Consider the following 26,920-nt stretch of genomic DNA (forward strand, 5'->3'; position numbering starts at 1 on the left):
TTCAGTCTGAATGTGCGTGTTACCCAGTTGCTACAACGCCAGCGACTATTGCAATTTTCCATTATCAGTAACTGCCATCAATTACCAAAGAAACAAAAGAACCTGGATATTACATCTCTCTGGTATGGGGGGGGGGGGGGTATTTCCCCTACGTGTTACTTACGTGTACATTTACTTTCACTACTTGACGTAAATGGGGATCACAGCTATTAAAAAAGGGGGGGGGGGGTTGCAGAAACAGCATTTCGGAAAGTATGGTCTTATCTGTATGATTCATACATACATCAACATGAACATCAGGTTTTCACTTAACATCAACTTCATACACTGGTTAAGTAGATGCAATCCTATTCTGATCGTTGCAAATTATTACCTTGAGTTGATAAAACAAGAATACTCAGCAACTAGTACTTCATCAAATGAAATATAAAAAAGCAAAACAAACAATTTATGACGATTTAATAGGGATTGAGCGCAGCGACATACCTCCTTCAGGCAGTGTTGTAGCATTGATTGAACCAACATCCGGGAGACTACCGAAGGTGAAAGTTTCGGCATTCAAAGAGACTAGGTAGCTTGTGGATGAGGATAGGGAGTCCGCGTTTATACTTGACCTGTCGTAGCCTGGGAAAGCAATGATCTGATAAAACGCAAAGAAAGACAGAAAACAATAGAATAATTATGGCAAAGATGATGGTGAGGGAGACTCAGGTAAAAAAAAAAACCCTACAAAAACACAAAATTCCATAAATCAAACAGCCAATAACTCATTGAACAAGGAGTGGTGATCCCCCCCCCCCCGCATATGACTTGACTTAGCTCAGTATCAATCTGGACGAGGGGTTGGGTTACTGAGAGCAACTTCTCGGAAGAAATCATTGCATTCCCATAAACCATGTCCAATAACTGCTTGATATCTAGTTTCTTTCGACTATGTACTTCAGAGATTTCGTTTTTACTACTTTGCTTTTCTTTGTCATCTTTGTCATTAAAGAGCTGATTTCATGGGCCCGTTCTTGAACTGCTTTGGTTAGACTTAGCAAAAAAAAAAACCAAAAACAAAAACAAGTTTCCCTAAAATAAAAAATTAGAACGTGGTTTATTTTTCTAATGTTACATGTTCGTCGTACTGCTATTACAGTACTAATTATGCCCGACGACTTTGTGCTAGTCTTTGCAGACTAATGTCGTTTTAAAGATGAAAATCTCCTTTAGTTAAGTAAGTCACCACTTTGCTTTAGTGCTTGGTATTCCTCATTTACCCACTTTCTAGCAGTCTTGTTTATAACCAACATTGGTACGATTTTGATTAAAATGAACCATCCCCATAACCTGAAGATGTCAGATGCCGTTTTTACAAAGACTGTTCTGCAAAATTAATTTCCCTTTCCAGCAAACTTGGTCAATCATAATAATAGGCACCGTTTTGCAAGAAGCAAGTGTCTTGAATTTATCAAAAATATTTATTTTTACACCTTTGAGCCTCCACAGTCTTTTGGTCTACTTTGAAGACCCTATACCGTGCTGAAAGAAGGGTGACCCGATTGAACCGATTTTCACTCGCGGAACGCTCGAAAACCATTTACGACTATAGTACAGGCCTGCTGTCATGGAACTGCCCGTTAGCGAATATGAAGCGTATGTTTCGACTTCGGTCGAGCTGCTCGACTTCGTTTGTATTGACACATGCTTAGAGATCAATGATAAGGCTGTACACAATCTATTACGGGTATTCCCTATCCGAGACAGGCCAGTCTTCCCATTGCATGATACCCCAAGTTACCATATAGGGCGATCTCACCGGTGGATCGCTCTTAAATCTCGAGAGTGAGAGTGGTACTCTAGGCATAAGGTAGGCTACTTACCCTGCCCATGTTTTCTGTCTCGAGTGTGACTCTATATCCTGTGATGTCACAATAGTAAGAGCTGGGGTTCCATGAAACACGTAGCGTGTCGGAGCTTACTGCCTCCACATCGAAATCGGTTGGGTTGAAGGCATCCGGGATGACATCCTCAACTGGCAAAATAGAACAGGAAGTGGGGCTCCGTGAGATAACGTCTGGTGGGGGGGGGGGGGGATTAGTTGCAGGAACCTGCAGCTAGATCAACGTAATCTGTGGAGGCAAGCACTTGGAAAGACGACTTGTCGTTATCATTGCTTTTTGACCCAGCAGACCGTTTTGACCGACGACGTATTATTTTGTACAAAATACCACTGTAATCGATTTTGCAGAAATGTATGTATACCGACAAGTAAAGTCATGGGTTTCCTTGCTAATTTGATTACTTAGAAAGACAGGTATTTAGGAAATTATACCTCAGCTTTCATTAAACATCTTTACGGTAAGTTTTATAGATCAGACTCTGTACCTGCTCACAAATTTGTACATGAATGCATTGTTATTATTATCTTTTTTTTTTTTGATAACCTTCACGAACCCGTGCAAGAACAATTCTTAAAGGTAAATAATATGTGTATAATGAAATGACAGAAAGATTTTAGTGAGAGTTTAGGGCTGGGAACAGTGAAGATAACGAAATTACAACACAGCGAGGTTGTAAGATGTGATAGAAATACATTTTTCGTATAGAACATTTTCGACGTACGTGGTCTCCGAGTCGTGATATATATTATAATGCAATGTATGCAGTCCCATTCAAGGTATACAATATTGGGAAAATGTGTCATTATTGTCCATGAATGTAAGACAGGGAGAAAGAGAGAAAGAGAGAAAGAGAGACTTGAAGTTGAAAAGTATGCCTGAGCGGACCTTTAAGCGTCTCGCAAATGTATGGCTTGGCGAGGTCGCAGCGGTCATCGTAGTAGTAACTGTCGGCGCCGTCGATGTACACGCAGTCCTCTAGGTTCCCAGGGACCCTGCTCGGCTGGTCATCGCCCCAGTTATAGATGGCCCAGTTGTTGGTCGGAGTGTCGCACTCGACGTAGTAGAAGATACCCTCTGACGCGGCATCATAAAGGCCTGTATAGAGCAGCATCAACAGCAAAACGAGAATCAAGCTATGATGGCAATCTCAACAAGGCGTGATAGTGCGCCATTTCGGGATTCTTAAAGATTTTAAGAATTTTAAGTTTTTAGATTGACCGAGATGAGCTTGCCAGCACACCAACCTGGCAGCAAAAGTGGTATGTGACAATGTTACATTCAATGCAAAAATAATGAGATGGATGGTCTCCCAAGTGTAAATTGACGAACCAGTCGTTACCAGGTTCATCCTTTGCTTGAACATGATTGATGGATTCCATAAATTGTTACATTGCGCAACTTTTTCATGCCCTACGTAACTTTTAGTTTGAAAAGGAGTGATGTACCTAACCAACTAAAATGAGAAAGGTCTTTTGTACCAATGCATGTTCACATGAACTATCTCCGAACTGGCTTATTCACGCTGTCTGTTATGTTAAGGAGTACGGACCGCTCCGATCTGGCAGAACACCCGCCTTTTACTGCTGTGTCTCCATTGCGCAAGCGTATGCTGAATGCATTATCATATTGCGGCGGGGTGAGCCGGTCGCTGCATATGATTAAATCATGCATTCGTCAAACGCATGCGCGCATGGGACACCGCAGTTAAAAATTGCGGATTTTTATGTGACGTCGGATCGGTCTATCAACTGTCTATACTAAACCCTATGTAAATTGTTATTCATGATGTCACAATCGACAGGACCCTGGCCAGACCAAAAAGAAAAAGAAACGTCGACTGCGCATGGCAGATATCAAACTCACCGATCCACCATTGGTCGCCGCCGGAGACATCCCGGATGTAGCGGTTCTCAAGTGCGCTCGTGATGACGGCGAGATCGGCACCCGGCGTGGAGCGGCAGTCCTCTCTCGCAGCCTGCCAAGTGAGGGGGGCGCTTCCAAACTTGTAGCAGGTGGGTCCATTTGCGTCCGCTTCGATGTAGCCTTCGGGACAGTCGTCTGCATGAATGTGTGAATGTGTGTGTGTGTGTGGGGGGGGGGGGGGGGAGGGACGGAGGGGATGGATGTAGAAAGAAGAAAAGTGTGGACAGTGTGATTGCCGCTACACATTGTTCTTCGCACACGTCTACAGCTTGCCCCTCATCACCTACAACGCTGTATACTGTGAAGGTCATAGACCTTGGATTTGGAAATATTGTAGACAAGCGTGTCTAATGATAGCCGTCAGTTGCAGTGGACTGAAGGTATGAATGATGATAGATATACTTCAATCTCTTTTTGAAAGCAATAGAATATACAAGTGGCTCGTACATCTCAGTTTATGGCCTAGCTCACTATGTGCATACTCGATCTTTGTGTTGAGGTTGAAAATGAAATTTCAGGCACGATGAAATGTTTGATTTCTTATCATGTTAAATATAGCATGAAGAAATCCAATGTTCCCCAGAATATATATATATATATATATATATATATATATATATATATATACATGTTTTAAGAGTGAAAACATTGTGTCCAACGCACAACAGTATAAGCCATACATTTGTGAAATCAGGGCCACTAATCCTTCATGTGCCTAGCACTTATCGATTGTTTGCCGATTTTTTTTTTTTTTTTTTTTTAGCATTTACTTATTGGTAATTCCTCCAAACTGAACCGTATGGCAAGTTTGAGACAGGTCACTAGGTGTAACAGTCCCAGTCTTATTAGCCTTAAGTCAGACACGAATGCCATGGGTGCCCGACTGGCAATGAATAGACTAATCACCGAAAGTAATATTTGTCAAGAATCTGCCCCCTTTAAACGAAGAATGTGTTTGAAAGGATTTTTCAAACGGAGAATTAAGCACACTAACTAAAGGCCACCGCACAATATACGACCTTAAGTCGCACGACTGACCGACTTCAGATCTGAAATACACAAGGGTGTTTATGCTGAGGCTAGTGTGATTTATGTCCGATCCATAGTCTGTCAGTCGTGCGAATAAAAGCCGTGTAGTATGCGGCGGTCTTTAGAATTTATAAAGTTGTGCAATATTATCAAAGGATATGCTGTCGTAGAGAGAACTGATTTACAGTCTTTTTTTTTTGTACATACGTTAAATAGATCCCAACTAAAATCAATATGAACAAACTTGATTCTCCAGCTGAAATGGAAGCAGAGACACTATTGGTGATCCTTCTGGGTAATAACATGGACTTACAGAATTGTTCGTAGGTGAAAGAGAACCCGGTCGCAACACCAGCTGAGTCGGCTGAAAACCTTATGGCAAGGGTATTCCCCGTACTGATAACGTCATCGGGAATGTCCGAAGCGGTCAAAACCTGAATATAGTCAATGCATAAAAAGTGAGAATGAAACTGCACTTACTACCACTCATTCTTCTTGGTGCCGTTAAGAATTATAAAATTCCCCCGAGATCGGTAGAATTCAAATGTGAAGGCTTTCGATACTAAGTGCAGTCAGAAATTATATCTAAATGTACCCTTTGTTGTACGAGACTTTGTTAAGCATCTTGAATCTGGTCTAAGGAATGAATTCCACTGTAAGAATTTGAGCGGCCTTTACTGAAAGTGCAGTTTTACTCGGAATTTGCATATCTTTTAGTACATTGTAGGATAAAAATTTCTTAATGTGTCATATCATTTTGGTTGCGCTTCTTTGGAAGCCATTTAAGCCAATTTCAACATGAATGTTTAAGGAGCGATTATCTTGCCATCTCCGAAAATCTCAATGCACTTGAAAATCGTAAATTCCAACTGTTTTCATAAAAAGCCACAACGAATGATGTTAAGGTTGAATAACAGCAACAAAAACATCAACAACAACGATGAAGACGATGAAGACCACGACGACAACAACAACAAGATATGATGCAATCCTCACCAATGTTCCGAGTGGCTCAGCGCGGCTTCCCACAATGCCGAGCGTGTCACGGCCGGCTTCGAGGTCGAATCCGGAGAAGGTCAGGCGGATGTTGTATCCCTCGGTAACCTGGATGACCCAGTTGCAGAGGGCGTGGTTCGGATACTGGAAGCCGTAACCGGGTGAGGTGATGGTACCGGACAAGTCCGTCAGTACCTCATTAGAGCACATGTCTGTATTAAAGAGACAGAAGGATGGAAAAATGGGGAAAATACTTTCACATCTTTCTTAGATAGCAAATTATTATCATTATTCTTATTCTTATTCTTATTATTATTATTATTATCATGATTATTATTTTCATTGCTGTTAATATTGTTATCATTTTTATTATTATTATTATTGTTATTATTTTCATTATTACCATTATCATTATTATTATTATTTATTCGGCAATTCAGCATACATGTACAATACAAGCGGACATAAAATACAAACAGAAAATCGTATTACATGATATAAAAATTGTGGTGATTCCAGGTGCATGCCGCTGGTTGCCAGGGGAGGAAAAGGCAAACTTAATCACCGAGGCTCGAGACCTTCCTCCCCGGCCAGTGCATGCACACAGAATCAGCTATATCAAAACAGTTACAAACATTATCAAATAATACATTATTACACAAAAATGCACTGAATTCAAACACAAATATGACTAAAACTATCACTGAATATGACCGATGTCCCACCCTGACCTGATGGTGTTAGCTCATCCAGCAAAACTGGTGATTTGATATTCTTTAAAAAACAACAACAAGCAAACAAACAAACACATAAATGATATATATTAATAATAATAATGATAATAAATCCGATGACAGGTCAGCTCTGAGCTCACATGAATGAGAAGAAAAAGTGATAAGATATAAAACTTTGATGATAACCTCTGATTTCTATGAGATCAATGACATACAACAGGAAAGTGGGGAATATACACTTATACATTCATATCTTCATAAGATAGTAAACCTGGGCCCCGTTTCATTAAAAAAGTTGATATGATAGCAACTCTTGCTGGAATGGCAATTGTCATGGTAACGACAATAATCCAGTTTCCTGATTGGCTGTTGCTATGAGAAGTTGTCATTCTAGCAAGAGTTGCCATCCTAACATCTTTTATGAAATGGGGCCCTGATGACAAGTCAGCTCTGAGCTCACACGAATGAGAGAAAGGTGACAAGATATGAAACGTTTATGGTAAACGCTGAATTTTATGAGATCACCAACATTTATAAACTGTGCAAAAAAGTTCTTAATGGAAATGCTAAATTTTACATTTTGTTTTCTACCATTAAATTCGAAGTTCAAACTTTTTCCTTCTCAGAATTTATTTATATATACAATTATTACCAATTCGTAGTTTATATATCTATTCATTTATTTGTTTATTTTGTATTTACACATTCTTATTGGTTTTGCTTTCTGTTATTGTTTTGTGTTGTTTTGTTTTTTGTTTGTTTGTTTGTTTGTTTTTACAGATGACGGCGTGGTGCATCATTTGGTTTTGATTGATACGAACCATCGTAGAAAGTAATGCTGAAGCCGAGCATGTTGGTGCTGACGTCAGAAGTGAAAGCCAGCCACATCGTGGCGGAGTTGGTCGTGAAGGATTCGTTGGCCGGACCGGACAACTGACCCACCCTGGTGGTGAGGTCGACGGCATTGTCGCCTGATCCCGGACCGAACTCCAAAGTATCGTAGGGACCCTCTGAAGAAAGCCGTCAAGAAAAAAAAAAGTGATGATAATGTTATAACAGAAAATGAGAACGTCATGCCACTACAAGTGGTAATGACAATAGTGGTACACTGACATTAACAATAATGGTAATGGTAGTGATAATAATAATGATAGTGATAATAACGGTGATAATACTAATAAAGAATATGATAATATCAATGGTGAGGGTGACAATTTTTTTTTAACACAGATAGTGACTGGTAATAATGATGTTAAATTGGCATCAAACGATCTTATCTCTCCTTTACTGTTCCATGGACATGGCAATGCCATTTAGATGCGTGTATATTTATCACTCGCAGGCAAGAAATGTGGTGAAAGTAACATACGCTTTACTCTATCTTGTCAACAGATTTGAAAACCCTGACGTAACAACATGAAGGTCTGTTTTTTGTGGTCTTTTTGTACGTCTGCTGCCGGAATATCATGTATTAAGTTCAGAGGATAAAAGAAATGAAATCACTTTTTTTTCACAATATCACGGAGTATAATACCAGTTTCTAATACAATTACAAATGCTCACCCGTCATAAAGTCAGTGATGACGGCTCTTATTGGCAACAATTGTTGGCCGAAGACAGTCCAAAGGCAGTACTCCTCGTTACCATAATTCTGCGGATAGTTAGGCGAGGTAATGGTCGTTGTTCCCTGGACGAGCCTAATAGTCTCCTCACAATCTACACCAAACACGAATAAATATGGATTTTAAACGAAATTAAACACAGATAAGAATATATATGATAAATGAATAAATGAATAAATAAATTGATAAATACATAAATGAATATGTAATCATATAACTATAACAGGTATACATACTCACAAATGAAATCTCTCTCTCTCTCTCTCTCTCTCTCTCTCTATATATATATATATATATATATATATATATATATATATATATGTGTGTGTATCTTTATATGTATATGTATAATATATATATATATATATATATATATGTATATAACCGTCAGAGGCAAAGACGTCGAGAAAGAATATATATTTCTCGTATTATTAAAAAAAAAAACCGAGTATACAGAAGGAAAGCACAAAAAAGCAAACACAAACCGTGATCTTGCTCTGCAAAAATGGAAAATCCACTGGACGCATTGGCATAATCGGAGGTGAAATGGATCCACGCAGCAGAGTCCTTGATCATGAATGACGCCGGCTGGACGGTGCCGGAGAATTCGGCGAACTTTGTGCTGCTGTCCGTAGGGTCACTTCCGTAGCCAATCTCTAGGACGTCATAACTGTGCGAGTCAGTAGATTTATGAATTAGAGGAGCCCTCTCCACAACAAAAACAACAACAGAAACAACAACAACAACAACAACAACAACAACAACAACAACAACAACAGCAAATACAACAGAACCACAAAAGAAAAAAAGGTGAAAAAAACCAGACCAAATCTAAATGCACGGAGACCTGTGTTACTCGAGTTTAGGCAAGTTGTTCTAACTGCTTTGAAATTGGGAATTGTCAATGATGATAACGATTACAAAGCTTTGAAAATCACAATATCCGTATTAATGAAGTGTCTCACAAGGAATTGATTTAAATATAAAATTTCGCTTTCATAGAGCGTGAAAGTCTACTTTCGAATTCAAGTCCGGAGACGCAAAAAATATTATAAGAGTGAACGTAATCTCAGGAGTTAGGATTTTGCCATCGCCGTCACGATCATCGTCCTCTATCATTGCAATCATCTTGATTACAATCATTGCCATCATAAAGATGAGGTCTGATGATTGAAATAATTTTCATTGCATATTTTTCTTCTCCTTCAATATATTCTAATATCATCATTATCATCATCATCATCATCATCACCATCATCACTATCACCATCTTCACCATCACCATCATCATCAACAGCAGCAGCAGCAGCAGCAGCAGCAGCATCGCCGCTGTTAACATCCAAAGAATCATATCTTCATAATCGTCATCATCAACACCGGCAGCACCATGGTATCCTCATTATAATCCTCCTACTCCTCCTCCTCCTCCTTCTTTTCCTCCTCCTACCTCGCCTCCTCCTCCTCCTCATCATCATCATCACCACCACCATCACCACGATCACCAACACCATCATCATCATCATCACCATCATCATTGTCATCATTACCATCATCATCACCATCAACATCTTCATCTTCATCATCATGGTCATCATCCAAGATCAGTTCGTGGTCATAGCAACCATCATCAATCTGCCAAAAAAACCCCACCCAACAACAACAACCCATGTCTGATTGACGGGGCTTGGGAGCTAAACTCACAAGTATTCCGTCATGAAATCCCTGATGGACAGCCGGATACGGGCCTGGTCAGTGGTGAGGTACCAAGTACAATCGAGTCTGTGCGGGTAGTCCTGGGGGAAGTTCGGGGACTCAATGACCTGGACCCCATCGACCGGGACGGCGACATTTCCCCCGCAAGTTATGTTCAAGGGCGAGTTGTTACCAGGCGGTTTATCAGCAGGAACGTCCTCTGGCGTATACAAAGACAAACATAATATACTAGTAGTATTAATCCGTATGCTTCCCTTTGTGTGCTTATCATCTATGGTAAGATGAGGGACGTAAAAGTGACAATCAAAGACTGTTCTGTGCAGGGGAAGAGGCATTTCATGCCTTTTGTGAACTGTTTCGATATCTTAGCATACAACTGATTACGACTGAAGAAAAACAGCAGTGGTGCCATGCATTACAAGTGGAATATTTCGTAGTTGACACACTCGACGTACATTCTAAGGAGTGCATGTTTCAAATCCAAGGACTAACATACCCAGAGCAATATGTGAAAACGTGAATGCCTCAACGTATCTTCCACCCTTACATGGTAACGTGGGGCAAGGTCAATGTACTTTTGATTTGATTTGATTTGATTTGATTTATTCTCTGTATGCCATTTTTTTTTCAAATATATCAATTTTCTGCAATTTCATCAGCGTAGTACAAAATAACAGTAGTATACTAATTTCAACAGTTATCATCATTTGCATCAATTATACAATACATCTGTCATATGATTACAATACATGAGCTATATCTTAATTTGCAAACAGAACGATTTTGATATTCAATTACCGAAAGGAGCAAAAGGCTTCATACTAATGGCTTTCATACCAAGCATAAGATGTTATGTAACATGGAAGTGCTAGACATTGCTCTAAAAAGAACAGTACAGTGGACACTCGGCATTTGGAGCAATGATACAATACGATACCTGATATAGCAAGCTCTTTTCTCTGATCAAAGAGGGACAAACCTTTATTAATGTGTAGAAGTGTTGGCAACTGCTATGGCGTTATACTTGCCATATTATCATTTTTTTTTTAGGGGGAGGGGGCATCACGCATCTCTTCATACTGAGATTCCACTGCACTGAAATTAGGTAGAGTGTTACTTTTGCAACGGCAGGTATTGTGCATCATGAGGAGACACGTGTCGTGGGTGAGAAGGGGGAGTCAAAGTACTAACCGCTGTTCCTCTCGCTTAGAGAGAGCGCGAAACCCTTCGCCGCGTTGTCGACAGTCGACGAGTCGGTCTCCAGCCTCAGCCAGATCGCCTCGTCGGTGATGGTGAGCGACTCCTGAGTGGATCCGGTGAATCGGTACAAAACCGAGCTCGGGTCCGACGGGTCGGAGCCCTGGCCGACCACCAAGTAGTCGTAGCCGTTCTCGAGAGCGATGTCGCGGAAGTCCAGCTGGATGATGTCGTTGGCCGCTATGCCGACGTTGTTCGTCGACGGCGGGGTCGTGGAGGTGAAGACCCAGCTGCAGTCCTGGTAGTCGTCGTAGCCGCTCGGGTAGCCCGGGGATTCCAAGAGAAGAGGCAAACCAGATTTGAGGTCATAGGTGTTGGTGCACATACGTTCCACGGGAATCTCTGTGCAAACAAACAAAGAAAGAGATCGGCACGCGACTATGTTAAAAACAAGAGGAGCAGAATTTTAGCCACTTACAAGACATCTGAAAACAGGAATTATCATGTGACTTAGCAGCGCTATCCAGCCGTTTCTCATTATACTGTAACGAGTATCTTTATATGATTGATTTCCACAATGCAATGCAATACAATGGAATACGATGCAATTCAATGCAATTCAATGCAATTCCATATTTATTTCCTCTCATTTTTACGATAATCTTCATTGATATTGATTCTATGGTCTCCCAAACGAACTCTGCGAGCACTGAAGTGAAGTTTCGCATACTGCTTCATGGACTTACCCACGTCGTATTCGCTGTAGGTGAAGAGGAAGCCCCGGCTTTCCCTACTCGCGTCCGTAACGAACTCCACTCTCACCGCGTTGGAGGTGCTGATGTAGTTCTTGGGCAGTGTGAGGCCGTTCAGTGTCTGTCGAAGGAACGAGAACGATTTACCTCAAGATCTTGTACAAACATTGGGAAAGTTGTGATATGTTTATATCACGGCTGCTAACTGCTGATCAACCGTGCTCCTTGCCAGCAGAGTGCATTTCCTACTGCTATCCTTCATAAACCTTTTGATACAAGGCTGAGACAAGAAAGGCCTTGTCTTCACATTGTCAAATTTAGGAGAGGACGTGATCCGCGATGATTGATATAAACATACGTGATCCGCGATGAACACGATGAATGATATAAACATACGCTCTCGATGAATTTGAAGAGCATCAAAAGACGAAAACAACAGCAGAACAACAGAGAATAATTTGATATATAACACGCGCTCATTATACCTTAAACTGACTAGTTGCGTCATTCGCCGATGAACGCAATCACACCCATCATGTAAAACGTTAGGGAAACACATCATTTTAAAGAGGCATAGCGTGGGGAGACATGGGTAGTCTGACTGAATTGATATTCATTCGCTGCCCACCAGGGTACATTATTTCGAAAACCACGAACAGCGTCCGTCCGCCACGTGCCAGCGAATATGTACAGTGTACATGAAAGCATGGGCTAATCAGTGACTCTCGTCTCCAGCCGAGATTCTTGGCTGTGTGTGTAGGCCTACTTTACACAGATATCAGTGATAAAGCTGTGCACAATTCGTTACGGGAATTATCTGAGATATCTAAGCCGGACTAACCTTCCCACTCCATCTTCACTCCATCCACATCCGTCTTTAATACTTTACTTCCGTATCCTCATAGGTACGAGGCAACAACAACAACAACAATAACAACATTATCATCATCAACAACTACACAACTACACAACAACAACAGCAGCAGCAACAACAAGAAACACCAATACCACAACACAACAACATCACCATCAACATCATCAACAATTACAACATGACAACATCATCATCAACAAATACAACTACACAACAACAGCAGCAGCAACAACGAGAAACATCAATACCAAAACACAACACAACATCATCATCAACAACAATAACAACATCATCATCAACAACTTACTACAACTACAAAACAACAGCAACAACAGCGTCAGCAGCAGCAGCAACAAGAAACACCAATACCACAACACAACATCACAACATCAACATCATCATCATCATCAACAATAACAACATCATCATCATCATGATCAACAACAACAACATATACACGACAATAACAACAACAACAACATCATCAAACAAAAGGGGTACATACCAGCGTTTCTTCATATTCTCCGCTCTCCCCCATCTCCGAGATTCGGAGGAAATCGTTGGGATCGGGGACAAAGAAGAGGAGCTGGAATGTGAGCTCGACGCGAGTCTCCAACATGATGTCGTAGCGACACTCCAGGTTTGGAGGATAGTCATTGGGGAAGTACGGGGAGGAGATGTTGCCTGGTGCCGTTGTTATGACGACGGTCTCCTGGCATCCTGTTGGAGAACAGAGGTTATCCCGATGTTAATATCGTGTGCACATGGCGTGTCGTGGATTTTGATTGTGTGTAACAGACATTTTACTCTAATGGAAATCGTCTGTTCTACAGTTATTTTTTTTTGAAAAATAAATAACTGGATCCAAGTATCCATGGAACATAACGTAATGTACAGCATAGTTTCTTAAATGAGTTTTCTCCCTGTCTGTTTACCAAGTAGTATCGTAGAAAGGAGCTAAAATCCCACAGAAATGGTGCCAATAAGGATCTTGAGGTGTCAATTTTCTTCAATCTGTCTCCCTCCACCAATGAAATCTGTAAAATCCCAACTGCTGATCTGCAATTTAATTATGGGGGAGACAGACTGAAGACAATTCACACCTTAACTTTCACCCCTCTGATTAATATTCTCTTGCTTTCAATAAGGATTTTTTTTTTAGAACGCAAAATAATATCCTAACGTCACCTGGGTATTCCAGTGTACTGGCGTCGACGGGCGGCCCGTAGTCGTATTCCCTGTCGACGATCACGAGGGGACGGATCTCGAAACGGTATGGAGTGCTGGCCCGCAGGTTGTCGATGACGGTGGAGTCGGCGTTCCCGCCCGAAACGATTCGCTCCCCCTCGGAATTGAGCTCGGCAAGGTCCGAGTAGCGGATCTGGTAGGCGTACACGTCACAGTTGAACTGTGAGGGCGCCCAACTGAGGAGGATGCTGTTGTCGGAGACTGGCTCTGCGCTGAAATTGGCGGGAAACACCTCGATGGGGAAGAAGTCTGAGAACACAAAACAATAAACATTCACATCCACATTAGCACACATTTACGAATAAAAAAAAATAACATAACGCACCTCAATTCTCGACAAAAAGAATTAACGGTATCTGGAGTGTATCACTCTGTAATTGATTTACTCATGTTTTAAATGCGTCTATTTGTAATCCGTTAAAACGAGATGGATTCGTCTTTTACATCATGGTTTCGAAAGGGCACAACTGTGTAGCCAAAAAATGAAAAAAAGAAAACGGAAGTCAGTATTTCATGCCTTGGGACGTTGGCTGGTTGTTTTATATATCCTCAACATTTGTGGACATAGACTGCAACATACAAAAAAAAAAAAACAACAACCATCAAACAGAAAAATCAACCGGTGAGAACGCTCTGATAAAAATCTTCGCAATTCTACAAAAAAAATAATGATAACAGACGTTTGCAGATTGGAAGAAAGGTCAAATCAAGAGTGATAAATGATGAGAAAAGAGGTAATAAAAAACCCGAGAATGAAGAATTAGTAGGGGAAATGTTCTATTGATCAGAATCACGACGCAATGAATACACATAACCGTGACTACGAGTCCGGTGCGGGGATGACAATCAGAGCAGTGAATGACATTTTCCCCCAATTAGTGAAATTGTCAGGAGAGATTTAACACGCTATATTGTTCAGGATGTAATCAGTATTTCAGATTGTTACTTGCTAATAGGCGGCTGAAATTCGACAAAGACTATCTGCAATGCGTTTTTATAGATACTGAAAAGTTTTAAATCGGCGGGATTTTTTTTTTCAACCCAGGCAGTGCCAGGAATACTAAAAATGAAAAGGAAAAATGAATATTTTAAGAGGCCCATTTTGGAGGATAGCAAAGATTACGTGCTTACCCTTCGCGAAGATTTCGCAGATGAACTGGTTCGGGCGTGCACAGGGCCAGTCCATCCACTGACCGCTGCTGATCATCTGGACGCAGTTCTGGTCAGTGGCCCCGACGTCCGGCTCGTCCGGTGCCCAGTTGGAGGTCTGCCAGGGGGTCATCTGGCTGCAGTCGGTCCAGCGGAAGGTCCCCTCAGTGGACTGGTCGTGGAGCCCTATAGGTAGCCAAAGGTAGTAGGTGATTAATCAATCTGTCTTTTCGGATGTCAGATTTGAAATGGAATTGAAACATTTGTCATTTCTTTTGTCGGTCACCTTCAAGTGGAAGTATTGCTATTTACAATTCATTGCGGATTTATCATTACTTGGAAAGTTACCATAGTTTTATGCAACGGGGCCCTAGAGCAAAACTGGGAAGGGGGGGGGGGGGGGTAAGGGAAATCCGTCAAGGGACTCGAACCCACGAACTTCAGTTTGTGAGTCCAGTGCATCATCTCATTGTAACGCAACAATGGACATACCAATCCACCAGTCGCCCTCCACAGTCCTGTTCTTGATGTAGTCCTGCTCGACCTGGTTGTTAATGACCACCAGTTCTCCACCGGGATCCTTGCTGCACTCGAGTCGGGCCTGCTGCCATGTGAGCACGTCCTGAACGAAGCGATAGCAGCGGTTCAGGTAGCCCCGCTCGTAACCATCTGCGCACACGTCTGTAATATCAAAAAGAAAGAAAACAAATAAAATAGAAAGCAGGGCAGAATGTTAAAAGATGAGGTCTGGAACATGGAAAAATGATATGAAATCGGAAATGCCCTCCCCTGCAAAGTTCATATCGTATGCTTCTCTCGTCTGAGGCATCAAAAATTAGGATAGTGCACTTATTACTTAAATGTTTGGATGTATCTATTTCGATTTTGCAACATAACTTGTCTCTCCTAACATGCCTAACTACACTTTTTTTTTTTTTTGAGCGCAACCTGTCAACTTCACGTTATTATCATCACTGTCGTTGATGAAATGGCAGTAGGGTGGAACACTTCATTTGCAAGTCAACGACGTAGAAGCTGGTTCTTATGCAAAAGTTACTCGTCTTTTTCTCTTGTTTTCCGATAGAACTTAACCAATGACCCAATGTGATGACTGTTGTACAGTTTGTAGAAATTTGTGAATCTGTGCGTGTACCAGTCTCGTTGTCTGTCCTGGCTGTGATGGCGTCGCTGTAGAGCCCCGTTCCGAGATCAGTCACAATGGCGATTCGGAACCTGTACTCAGTGTCGCGCATGAGATTGTTGAACGTGTACGCGTCGGAGTCGCCCCCTTCCACGAGGACGGTGGTTGAGTCCAGTCCCTGAGTGACGCGGATGCTGTAGCCAATCACATCGCAGTTGTAGTCGGACGGCATCCATGTCAGTCGTATGCTGACAATGGAAAGGGTCGTGGCTGCGAAGTCGGTCGGGGTGGGGTCTCCGGGATTGGCTGTTATAAAGAGATTTTTATTTAAATAATGGGGTAAGTGGTATCCACTATCAGCGCACGCCTTATGATCAACAATTTAGTCACGGCGAGGAAAAGACAATTTCATTTTTTTTTTAAATGTCAAATGATGTAATTACGCATCTGATTTAATCCATGCCAATTGACGAAATCATGACACTCTTCATCAATTTGCTTTCATAAAAATTAACTGTAGAAAAAATGCAAATCATAATTATCATTACCATCATCATCACCGTCACCACCACCATCATCATCATCGTCGTCGTCGTCGTCGTTGTCGTCATCTTTACCTTCATTTTTGAAGTAAATCTCACTCATCCAGTGTTACATTCTAGTGTCACCACTGCACTTCTATGTAATTAGCTTTCAGGCAATAAAGTGTTTACGTATAACTACGCTATTTTTCCTATTCTTTAATTGCCCTAGATCATTCATTCATTTATTAGTTTCTTGTCATTTTTTGATCACACTGAAGTTAAATGAGGCATCATAGGTGACACTTTTCTTGTCTACAGATGTACCCCATGTGAAGACATTGAACCCATTGACTCCCTTGATCTAGAGCCATGAGACCCAACCCACTGTTCCAAAAAAATAACTCTACACGGTGATTTAATCCTCTGCCACACGAGATTAAATATTGAATATAATGCTTGAAGTAGGTAGGCTCTCTTGTTTTACCCAATGGGTCAAGCTCGCAGATGAACATGTTTGGACGTTCACAGGGCCAGTCCAGCCACTGTCCAGTGGACACCATCATCCCGCAGTCCTGGCTTCCGTCTTCGTCGTCCGGCTGTCCAGCGGCCCAGTTGGACGTCTGCCATAGGTTCATGTCCGTGCAATCCACCCAGCGGAACTCCCCTTCTTCAGCCTTGTCGTACAGCCCTATTGGGAACAAGGAATGGCAGATCATGGGTTCGAATCCCGAATGGACATGGTTCCAAAATCGTCGTTTTGTAGAATGGGCCATACAACATTGATACGCCTACCATAATGCAGAGGTCTTGGAGGATAAATGTTTGAGTGTTTGTGATGCGTGAGGATCTTCAGAAAGTAGCCTACAGCACCCAGACTTTTGAAAAGTCGAACGAGAAATCATTAGCAAATTGTTCGTGTTTAGATACTCTTTTTTTTTTCATTAAATGTTTTCATTTTCCTAATCACTTATTAGGACAGCCTCCGAGGTAAAGAATAGAAAATCTTCAACAGCTGTCATGGCTGTAGTCAGATTTAAGCTGTTAAAGTTTGTTTACCAAACAAAGCAAAAAAAATAGATAAAGAAAATATGGATAGATAAAAAAAAAAATTGCAAGCTGCGACTAAGTTCAGACAAGTTGGCCTGGACCTACAGAGAGAGATGGGCGCAAAAAACGGGGATGAAAAATATGCGTAATATGTACATAATTATGACACAGGAGCGCACTTTAAAATATAGATACCATTAACAATTGTGTGGATGATAGTACGATATATTGCATGAAAGAGTGCTGCCTGAAAGACTTAATCTCCATTTTTTTTTTTGGAGGGGGGGGGGGGGGGGGGGGGGGGGGGAGGGGGTGGCGGGGAAAATTGAATACTCACCGACCCACCAGTCTCCCGGGCCAGCGCGGCTGGTGATAAACTCGTGCTCCTCTGCAGTCTCGATGACGGCCAGATCTGCGCCGGGATTCCGTTGGCAGATCTGACGGGCGCCGTTGAAGTCCACTGTGAGGTCGTTGCGGAAAGAGTAGCAGCGACTGTTGTTGCCGAGCTCGAAGCCGTCAGCGCAGGCTGCGGAGAAAGAAGAAATAGGAGATGATAGATGAGGAGGGGAGAAAGATGATAATCAATAAGAAAGAATGAAATGGAGAGAGACAGGTCGGGTCATAATTATGATGCCATTTCGCAGAGACTCAACAACTGCGGGCTCAACTGTAGTCAGCGATGTTCGGGTAATCATGCAAAGTTTTAAATAGTTCAAACTTCGAGGGCTGGAGAGAGACCTGATTTTGCTGAGCTTTTAACTAAAACCCTATAATCTACTTCCACAGACTCACCATTGCTGTGATATCACTCTAGCATTAAAGGGATGCTAAAGGTTTGGTTTCAAATTTCCAACTTTTTTTCTGAGATAAAGAGAAACCTCTTATGAAAAAAAATAAAGAGCATAAAATTCTAAGAGGAATTCGAAATCCATTATGATGAAAATTGGTTTTGAAATGGCTGAGATATCCGACAGAAAGAAGGTCCCGGTAAAAGGAGGGAACCACCTTTCATTACGCAGCTGTTAAGACCACTTTTAGCTTGCATTTTGATATCTCGGCCTTTTCAAAACCGATTATCATCCAATAAACTTCCTCTTAGAATTGCAGATATTTTGATATTTCATAAATGGCTTCTAATCACGTCCCCAAAAAAGTTTAACTCTGAATCCCCTGTCTCATGCAATCAAAACTGTACCATCCCTTAAGTGACAAATGATTGTTGTTATGCTCTTTTTCTGTTGTATTGTTTATTGGGTTATCTTCTTACCTGCCACGGTTCTGACCTCTGATCCAGCCGAATTACCAAGACTGCCGAAACTAAAGGTGATCGTGTCGATAAATACCGAGTACATAGTGTCGGGCATGAGATCCGTGATGAGGTAGATGTCGCTTTCGCCGCCGGGAACCGCCTGCACCCCTCGCACGCCGTCCTGGCCGAGCCAGCCCACGGTGTAGGACAGGATGTCGCACTGGCGAGAGTTGGGAGTCCAGCTCACGGTGACCGTGGACGGCGACCGGGAGTCGGTGCTGAAGCCGGATGGTGAAACAGCGTTAGGCTGCTGGTCTGCACGCATGTACAAGAAGAGAGAATCAAAAGTAAAGATCTAGATGGGTAAACTGAGAAAAGATAGGTAGATAGATAGACGGATGGATAGATGGATCGACAAATAGATAGATGGATGGATAAACAGACACATGTAGATTGATAGATAAGTATGATTTGTAAGAAAATAAAAAGATATAATTACATATAGATAGATGATAAAAAGAATAGATCGATAGATAGACAAAAAGAGAGTGAGAAAGTGAGGGGAAACTAGAAAAGAAAACAGTGAAAGATCGCCGGGAAGAAGAAAGAGAAAATATTACAGCTGTGTCTAAAATTGCTTTTATTTCTTCCTCCTCCTTCCTCCTTTATTCCTGTCTCTGAGCCTTTTCTCGTGCTTTGTTTTTGGGTTCATTTTCTATTCTTTCAAAGCGAAATCAACATCATTCAGTATTTAGCTTACTTCAGTGGCGTGATTATGAAGCATTGTGTGCATATCATAATTATTTTATATTATTATTTCAAATGATTGTACTTTTGTTTTATTTCAGTAGAAGGAATAATATGAAACGAAATGCATTCAGATTAATGCCGTACTCTACCTCTTGGCCTGATTTCGCAGACGTAGCTGAGAATCATGTCGCAGCTGAGGTCGGACCACTCGCCCGAGATACCGTTGATGGCGGCGCAGTCCTCCTGCGGGATTAGACCATTCCCCGGCTCTCCGGAGGCCCAGGAGACGAAGGTCGGCGTCATGCAGTCTGAGCCCCATCGCCAGTCACCCTCATTCGCGGCATCGTACAGTCCTGGTCCACAAACAGAAATGACACGTTATACTTGTCATGTCTTAAAACTTTCCCGTCAACTCGTTCGTTGACTGCAGACAACAGAATACGTCTACAGCATTTATTTCATTTGATTTGATTTCATTTATTTCCATTACTGAATTACATATTTTGTTTATTCTTTTTGTTCTGTCTGTCCTTTTGTGGATGTCTTCTTGAAAATGACTTTATGTCTTTTTCTTTTGTACGTTATTTGAGCTGATTGTATGAGTTGTTCAAGTACAAGCTCTGCTTTGCGTGGACTCCTCATTTTTTTTCTTTCCTCAGAGCTTAGATAATGTAAAATGTGACAAGGTCTGATTGAAAATATGAAAAGTAGACTGAAGGAGGTACAAACAAATTTTGTCCTTTTTTGCTTGTTTTTAATTTACATTTACTTCACTTTTTTGTTCATGTATTAAAGATCATGTATAGGCAGCTTTGTAGGGTAACGTATTATAAGACAGTGCAGCATTTTTGTTTTGTCAAGAGTCAAACGCACCGATCCAGTGAGGCGCAGACGCCGTCATGTTCGTGATGTACTCGTTCTTCTCGGCACTCTGGATCTCGACCAGGTCTGAGTTCGTTTCCGCGCGGCAGTCGGCGCGCGCGTCGGTCCAGCTCTTTATTTCGGTGGCAAACTTGTAGCAGAAGCCTTCAAAGCCCTGTACGTAGCCGGTTGGACAGGCTGTTTCAGGGAGAAATGTGAGCATAGTCTAAGTTCTCATATTCAGTGATATATGAGCTTACCATATGATATATATAAATTGAAAATTAGTTTGTTTATTTAAAACTCATTTTAGTGACACTGTTGATAAGATAAAAATTCACCATAAAATAAATGCCTCTACATTGTATCTATGAATTATATTGCATCGTACCGTAAGTTCAGATCTGTGCTACAGCGACTTTATTTGGCACTAGGGCGTTAAACTGATTATTCTAAACCAGTGTCAAAGTTGTCATCACCAAAGCATAATGCACTGGCATTTATTAAAGCGTTGCACAGACTAATCAAGCGGCAATTCAGTTTTCACGTTGCGCTACGCAATGTGATCGAGGAAAGAGTGTATTTGCGTAGAGTTGCATTTGTAAAAGAAAAAAAAAACAAGAACAGGCAAGCATGTAAAAGATTCCAGTTACTTCTTGACCTAAATTCATGCTTTGAGCTACCATAGATTGATAAGGCTAAACAAAACAGTTGAAGGATGCACTTTTGGCCAGATAATTGTAGTATCATCTTGAAAAAAATTATAGGAGAAAATATCAAATTCATGAAGTTCTTCCGTCGAGATGTTTTCATTGCAACTGATTGACAATTGTCAATCAGTTGCAGAGTTTGGTGTTATGACATTGATAGAACGTAATCCACTATTCATCGGCACCATGTATCTTGATAGAAAAACAGCCAAGCAAACACAATTGTAAAGACTCTATCCAAAAAAATATCGAAACATACGAAGGACTGGTTACTTATGGTTGGGTTAAGACAAACGTGGGATAACACAATCAAGTGAGGATGGTGGAAACACTCAAAGATTTAACCTACGTGGTCCCTCCAGTGTGGTTGCGCTGATTGGAAATGATTGCGGGTAGTCCTGGTACGGGACTACGGGAGCGATAGTGAAGAAGTACTGCGTGGAGGGTTCCAGGTTCATAACGCGCACGGAAGTTTCTTCTCCCCCTTCCACCTGTAAGGAGAAGTGGAAGGAATGAATACAATACAGGTGCAAAAGAAAAAAAAAAGAAAGTAGAAAAGTGAAGGAAGAGGAGCAGAAGGAAATGAAATAGAAGAATCAAACAAGAAACAATAGAATGATGAAAAACGAGGATGAAAAAAAAGAAGGAGCAGAAGAAGAAACGAAAAAAGATGATGATGATTATTGAACAAAATACGAATGCGTTCAATATTTCGAAATCCATTTAAAATGCTTTGGTGCTGTCATGAATTCATTATAAAGAAAACACACATGTCGAATACACCGAAAAAAAAAGGATAAGTAAAACCACACGTGCGTGCAGGTATGAATGCAGATATGAATAATGCAGACACATAATTTCAATGCTTGTAAAGTTGTGTTCAAACGAAATATTTGTTTCGTCGACCGATTTCGTAACGAAATCGCCCAAGCGACACTTGGCTTCCCATAGAGCTTATTCAGGAAGTAAGCTTATCCTCGAGGTTAAACGTAACTACATTGTTTTGTATTTCAAAATGTGGTCGCGTTTCATTAGAATTTCTCATTGGATTCATAGATGGTAACTTCACCTTTTTTGTTTTTTGTTATCATTACGGCAGCATTCAAGATGATACCATACTGAATAAGAAGGTGTAAAAAAGACAAACACTCGCCTGCACTTCTGAGCGTGTACCGTCATCGTTGTAACGGATGATGTAACCCGTCACCCAGCAAACGTCCGCGGGGGCATTCCACGACAGAAGAACCTCTTCGGAGCTGATGGGCGTGGCGGTGAAATTGGTAGGGATGGGGTCAAATTCTGGAAATGGTAAAAAAGTAGAAAAAGACACTTTTTTTAAACAAGATACATTGGGATAAGAAACGCTACTTCTAACAATCAAAGAAGTCACTCAAGTTTATGTTAGCTCTTTAGTGCTATGGCTCACTTTCTCGTAAAAAGAAAGGAGAAGGATAAAGCAGGTGAGGGAGGGAGAGAGGGAGAGAGAGAGCACGCACTTCAAACAGATCAAGATCTGCATCAAATTTACATTAGCTGCACTGTGTTATATTATAGTAGGTCATATTCTGATAAAAATAAAATAGAAGGGTAAAGAAAGAGAGAGCGAAATAAAAAAAGAGAGACAGAAATGATAACAGAGAAAAAAAGAAATGCATTTGATTCCCTGTATTTCGACGGTTCACAGACGAAAAATGAGTGAAATATTATCGGGAACCTTTGCACACAGGTTCCACGATACAGTACAAACTAAAAAAAAAAAAAAAAAAATCGTTTGAATCAAATTTACCCTGTTTACCGAGTGACATAAAGACCCCATACAAATAGGTGATAATGCACAATTGGCTGTACTTTACATGGGCCCTCCCAAGCAGTGTCTCTTGCTGCTGACGACTCTACAGCTGTTTATTGACCAGTATGGTGTCCTGGCTGGGGTAAACTTAGTGTGCCAGTGGGTGCGTTCGAGTGCTCTTCCAAAGCGTACGGTACAGTAGGCCTACTAACACCAGCCCCAGAAGAGCATTCGAGCGCTCCCAAAGTATATGGTACCGAACCATACCGTGCCAAAGTGAACAACTTCCCGATGTGCTCCAAAATCGTATCATATAACGTAGACTGCCAAAAGTTGGCATGAGAATAATGCGCGTAACACACACTACGTCACAATGCAAAAAGTTGATTTCTTTTGTTTGGGACACCTGTATATGTGCGCCAGGTGCATGACCCTGTTACTACAAAACGTGCGACCAAGTCCAAAAAATATCTCATGTCCAAAAGTAGCTCATGAGATACAACAGAGCCGCGGTAGAACGCACCAACCCTCCCACTCTGGCATGGTGCGTTTAGGGACGGTTTGGTCTGGTTGGCTTCGCTTTGGAGCACCCGAACACAGCGTTCTTGATCTTAATGGTCTACATTTCCTGTTTAGAATACTTATAAGTCTTTTGGCAGAATGATCCCATCCCACAATCACAGCAAAATTAATTACACATACACACCTCATGGGAATTATTACCTTCTACGGCTTCGCAGATGAAAAGATGTTCTTCTGAGCAATCTTTGGCCACAGTTTCACTTCCATCGATGACAACACAGTCATTGCTGTCGTTGTTGTTTTTGGGGGTATCCCACGAGTTGCCCGATGATGGCGAACAATCGGCCCACACGAAAGTTCCTTCCTCTTCAATATCCGAGTATCCTGCAAATGGACGCGTTCACACGTGTGCATTTGAAACGATGCTCCCACCAGAGTGTAACTATGGATAATGGAGCTATTATTTTTGTAGCTCCATGGTTAGCACTTTATTGTTGACTTCCTCGAAAAATTTCACATTACGTAGTGGAAAGAATAGAAGTTGTGGAATGAGCAAAGATATTACATCATGTCCATTTTGTCCTTTCCAATGTTCTGGCGTAAACAAAGCATATAAAATTGTGCCAAGTGGTATTTTTCTCTGAATGTTCACTTTAAGGGAGAATTGTGGGATGTTGGAGGAAAAAAAGAAGACATAAATAACGTGCGTGAGGAATAGATTGAGGGACAGCTATGAGTACACACAACATCAGGGGAAGGAGGATGGGAAAACAAGGACATCTACTCATTTTGAAAAAAAAAGTGCGAAAGGAACACTAGCACAGTGCCAGTATTTTTTTTAGATAGATTTATGATATCTAATCATAATATTCACAGCAGGAATGACAATTGAGTCTACATCATGTAACAAAAACAGACAAATTAAGAAAAAAAAATGTATGAGGACAAAAAAAAAAACAGTGTAAGGATTGACGTAAACAGACTCGTAATAATGGAGCTACAGTTGATGTGCGCATTAAACGCAAACGCATGTCACAAACACAACCTTGTATATACTTTAGCGATCAGCACACACGCACAAACGTTGGCCACTGAATGGGTCTGCAAGGATGGACAATAGATTTCAACATCAAAAGGTTTATTCACCTATCCACGCGGGCTCAGTCATCCTTTGCTGGAAGTAATCGAACTCTTCTTGACTGTTGATAGCCGCCAGGTGGGAGCCAGGATTCTCTGCACAGGCTTGCACGGCTTCTTCCTGAGTGACAGGAATTACGCCCATCCTGTAGCAGACTCCGTCGGGTCCACCCTCGTACAAGTCAGGGCAACCTGAAGATAGTTTTAAATATGTGATTATTCGCAGGAGCAGATTTAGACCCCCTGCCAGACGCTTACTAGGCGTAACCCACGTGGATAATTGCTTAGGACAGCAGATATCATAATCATGATTTGAGGATATAAAAGCGGAGACATTAGGCCTACTCTATCTCAGCTCAGTTAAGTTCAATTCATTTACATATTTCTCAAAGGAATAACAAATCTATGTCGATGGTACAACAACAGCAATACTAAATATACATTCATATTACTGGAGTGCCCTCTAACTATTAAAGGTCGTATCAAACGCAAATGCCAATGATCATCTCATGGTCTAAAGGTGTCGGAAAAAAGTTTAAATTTTTTTTTTCTATAATCATTTTCGGATTTATAAGATTCTAATTACACACACACTATTGCTTATGGTGCTGCAAGGTGACACATGCACGCACAAACACAGACGCTTACAAATCCCTTTTGGACTCTGCATCTTACATAAATCAATAGTCCAATAACAAAGTTATGAGATACTGATATCGAACTTCATCATTATTGTTGGGTAGACCACACCATGATATAATGTTCAGGCCTTATAACATTGGTACACACACATAATCATATCCGGGATCATATCTTGTGCACGTGTGAAAAGCAGAGTAGAGTAAGCTGAACTACAGTAGTTTACATACCTGTAGTCTTGGCCGAGGTCAGCACGAATCCCACGGTGGTGCCAAAGGTAAAAGTCACGGGTTCGAGGCTGAAAACGTAAGTGGTTCCGAGGTCAAGACCAGTGATCAACTGCTCGGACGACGCACCCCCTGGGACGGTCACTTCTCGTACTAGCCCGCTCCAATCAGACACGTTGATACGATATTCCCGAATATCGCAGGAAGCGTCGACTGGTACCCAGGTCAGAATTACGCTTGAATCAGTGGGGGAGCCGCTGAAGGAACCCGGTAGCAGGTCGGTCGGTCCAGGAACCAGTGGGTCTAATGTCGAAGTTTGTAAGGTAGGAAATAAGTCTCTTCTGGTTTCAGGGTTCTTTGGGTTCATTTCATCTACAAAACTGTTCTGTAAAGGCTTCTCCTGATTAATTCGAGATTATCCGTTATCTTTTTATACCCCCGCCAAACGAAGTTTGAAGGGGGTATATAGGAATCAGCGGACGGTCGGTCGGGCGGTCGGGCGGTCGGTCGGGCGGTCGGTCGGGCGGTCGGTCCGTTGCAAATCTTGCGTCGCGAACTACTTCCTCAGTTTTCAACCGATTCCCATAAAACTTGGCACAGATGTGTGCCTTGGGTTGTAGATGTGCAAGACGTATTTTTTGACAGTACCCAAAAGTACGTTGCCATGGTAACGGCATATTATGGACAAAAATGGGTACAAATCTTGCGTCGCGATCTCCTCCCACAGTTTTTGATCAATTTTTATGAAATTAGGTACAGATGTTCATCTGAATATGTTAATGTGCAAGACACATATTTCCGCAGTGGCAAAAAGTGCGTTGCCATGGTAACGGCATGTTATTGGTAAAATATAGGGCAAAATGCTTCATGGCAAAACTGCTTCATCAGTGTTCTTCCAATTCTCATGGTATTAATACTGAATGTTAGTCTTAGGATATAGGTCAGCATGACACATTTCTTGACAGTGACAAAAAGTATGTTGCCATGGTAACAGCTCACATATTATGAGCCAAAATGATGGAAAATTTTGTGTTGCAAACTACTTCCTCAGTTTTTGCCCAATTTCCATGAAACTTGGTACAGATGTGTGCCTTTGGTTGTAGATGTGCAAGACGCATTTTTTGACGGTACCCGAAAGTACGTTGCCATGGTAACGGCATATTAATGGCAGAAGATCAAGGAAAGATCTTGCGGATTTAAG

At 41.5% G+C, this 26,920-nt stretch overlaps 1 protein-coding gene across 1 annotated transcript in view; it reads right to left on the reverse strand.

Annotated features, from left to right (window-relative positions):
* The window catches only part of LOC139731635 (uncharacterized), a 72,017-nt gene that overhangs the window by 22,679 nt on the left and 22,418 nt on the right, over positions 1-26,920 (reverse strand). Inside the window, exons 18-44 of the mRNA XM_071642526.1 lie at positions 25,723-26,022; positions 24,863-25,045; positions 23,918-24,100; positions 22,559-22,704; positions 21,755-21,896; positions 20,708-20,893; positions 19,979-20,187; positions 19,103-19,394; positions 18,173-18,361; positions 17,273-17,476; positions 16,277-16,570; positions 15,616-15,804; positions 15,106-15,309; positions 13,915-14,223; positions 13,232-13,446; positions 11,847-11,973; positions 11,095-11,502; positions 9,892-10,102; positions 8,676-8,860; positions 8,132-8,284; positions 7,390-7,578; positions 5,835-6,046; positions 5,152-5,272; positions 3,750-3,944; positions 2,772-2,981; positions 1,866-2,017; positions 487-640 (exon numbers count right to left, since the gene is read on the reverse strand). Of these exons, the coding sequence (XP_071498627.1) occupies positions 487-640; positions 1,866-2,017; positions 2,772-2,981; positions 3,750-3,944; positions 5,152-5,272; positions 5,835-6,046; positions 7,390-7,578; positions 8,132-8,284; positions 8,676-8,860; positions 9,892-10,102; positions 11,095-11,502; positions 11,847-11,973; positions 13,232-13,446; positions 13,915-14,223; positions 15,106-15,309; positions 15,616-15,804; positions 16,277-16,570; positions 17,273-17,476; positions 18,173-18,361; positions 19,103-19,394; positions 19,979-20,187; positions 20,708-20,893; positions 21,755-21,896; positions 22,559-22,704; positions 23,918-24,100; positions 24,863-25,045; positions 25,723-26,022 (5,562 nt within the window). The remainder of the gene's footprint in view (positions 1-486; positions 641-1,865; positions 2,018-2,771; positions 2,982-3,749; positions 3,945-5,151; positions 5,273-5,834; positions 6,047-7,389; positions 7,579-8,131; positions 8,285-8,675; positions 8,861-9,891; positions 10,103-11,094; positions 11,503-11,846; positions 11,974-13,231; positions 13,447-13,914; positions 14,224-15,105; positions 15,310-15,615; positions 15,805-16,276; positions 16,571-17,272; positions 17,477-18,172; positions 18,362-19,102; positions 19,395-19,978; positions 20,188-20,707; positions 20,894-21,754; positions 21,897-22,558; positions 22,705-23,917; positions 24,101-24,862; positions 25,046-25,722; positions 26,023-26,920) is intronic.

Source organism: Diadema antillarum, unplaced genomic scaffold (assembly GCF_040938485.1).
Source record: "Diadema antillarum isolate AM-2024a unplaced genomic scaffold, OU_Dant_1.0 seq00000382_RagTag, whole genome shotgun sequence".
Taxonomy (NCBI): Eukaryota; Metazoa; Echinodermata; class Echinoidea; order Diadematoida; family Diadematidae; genus Diadema; species Diadema antillarum.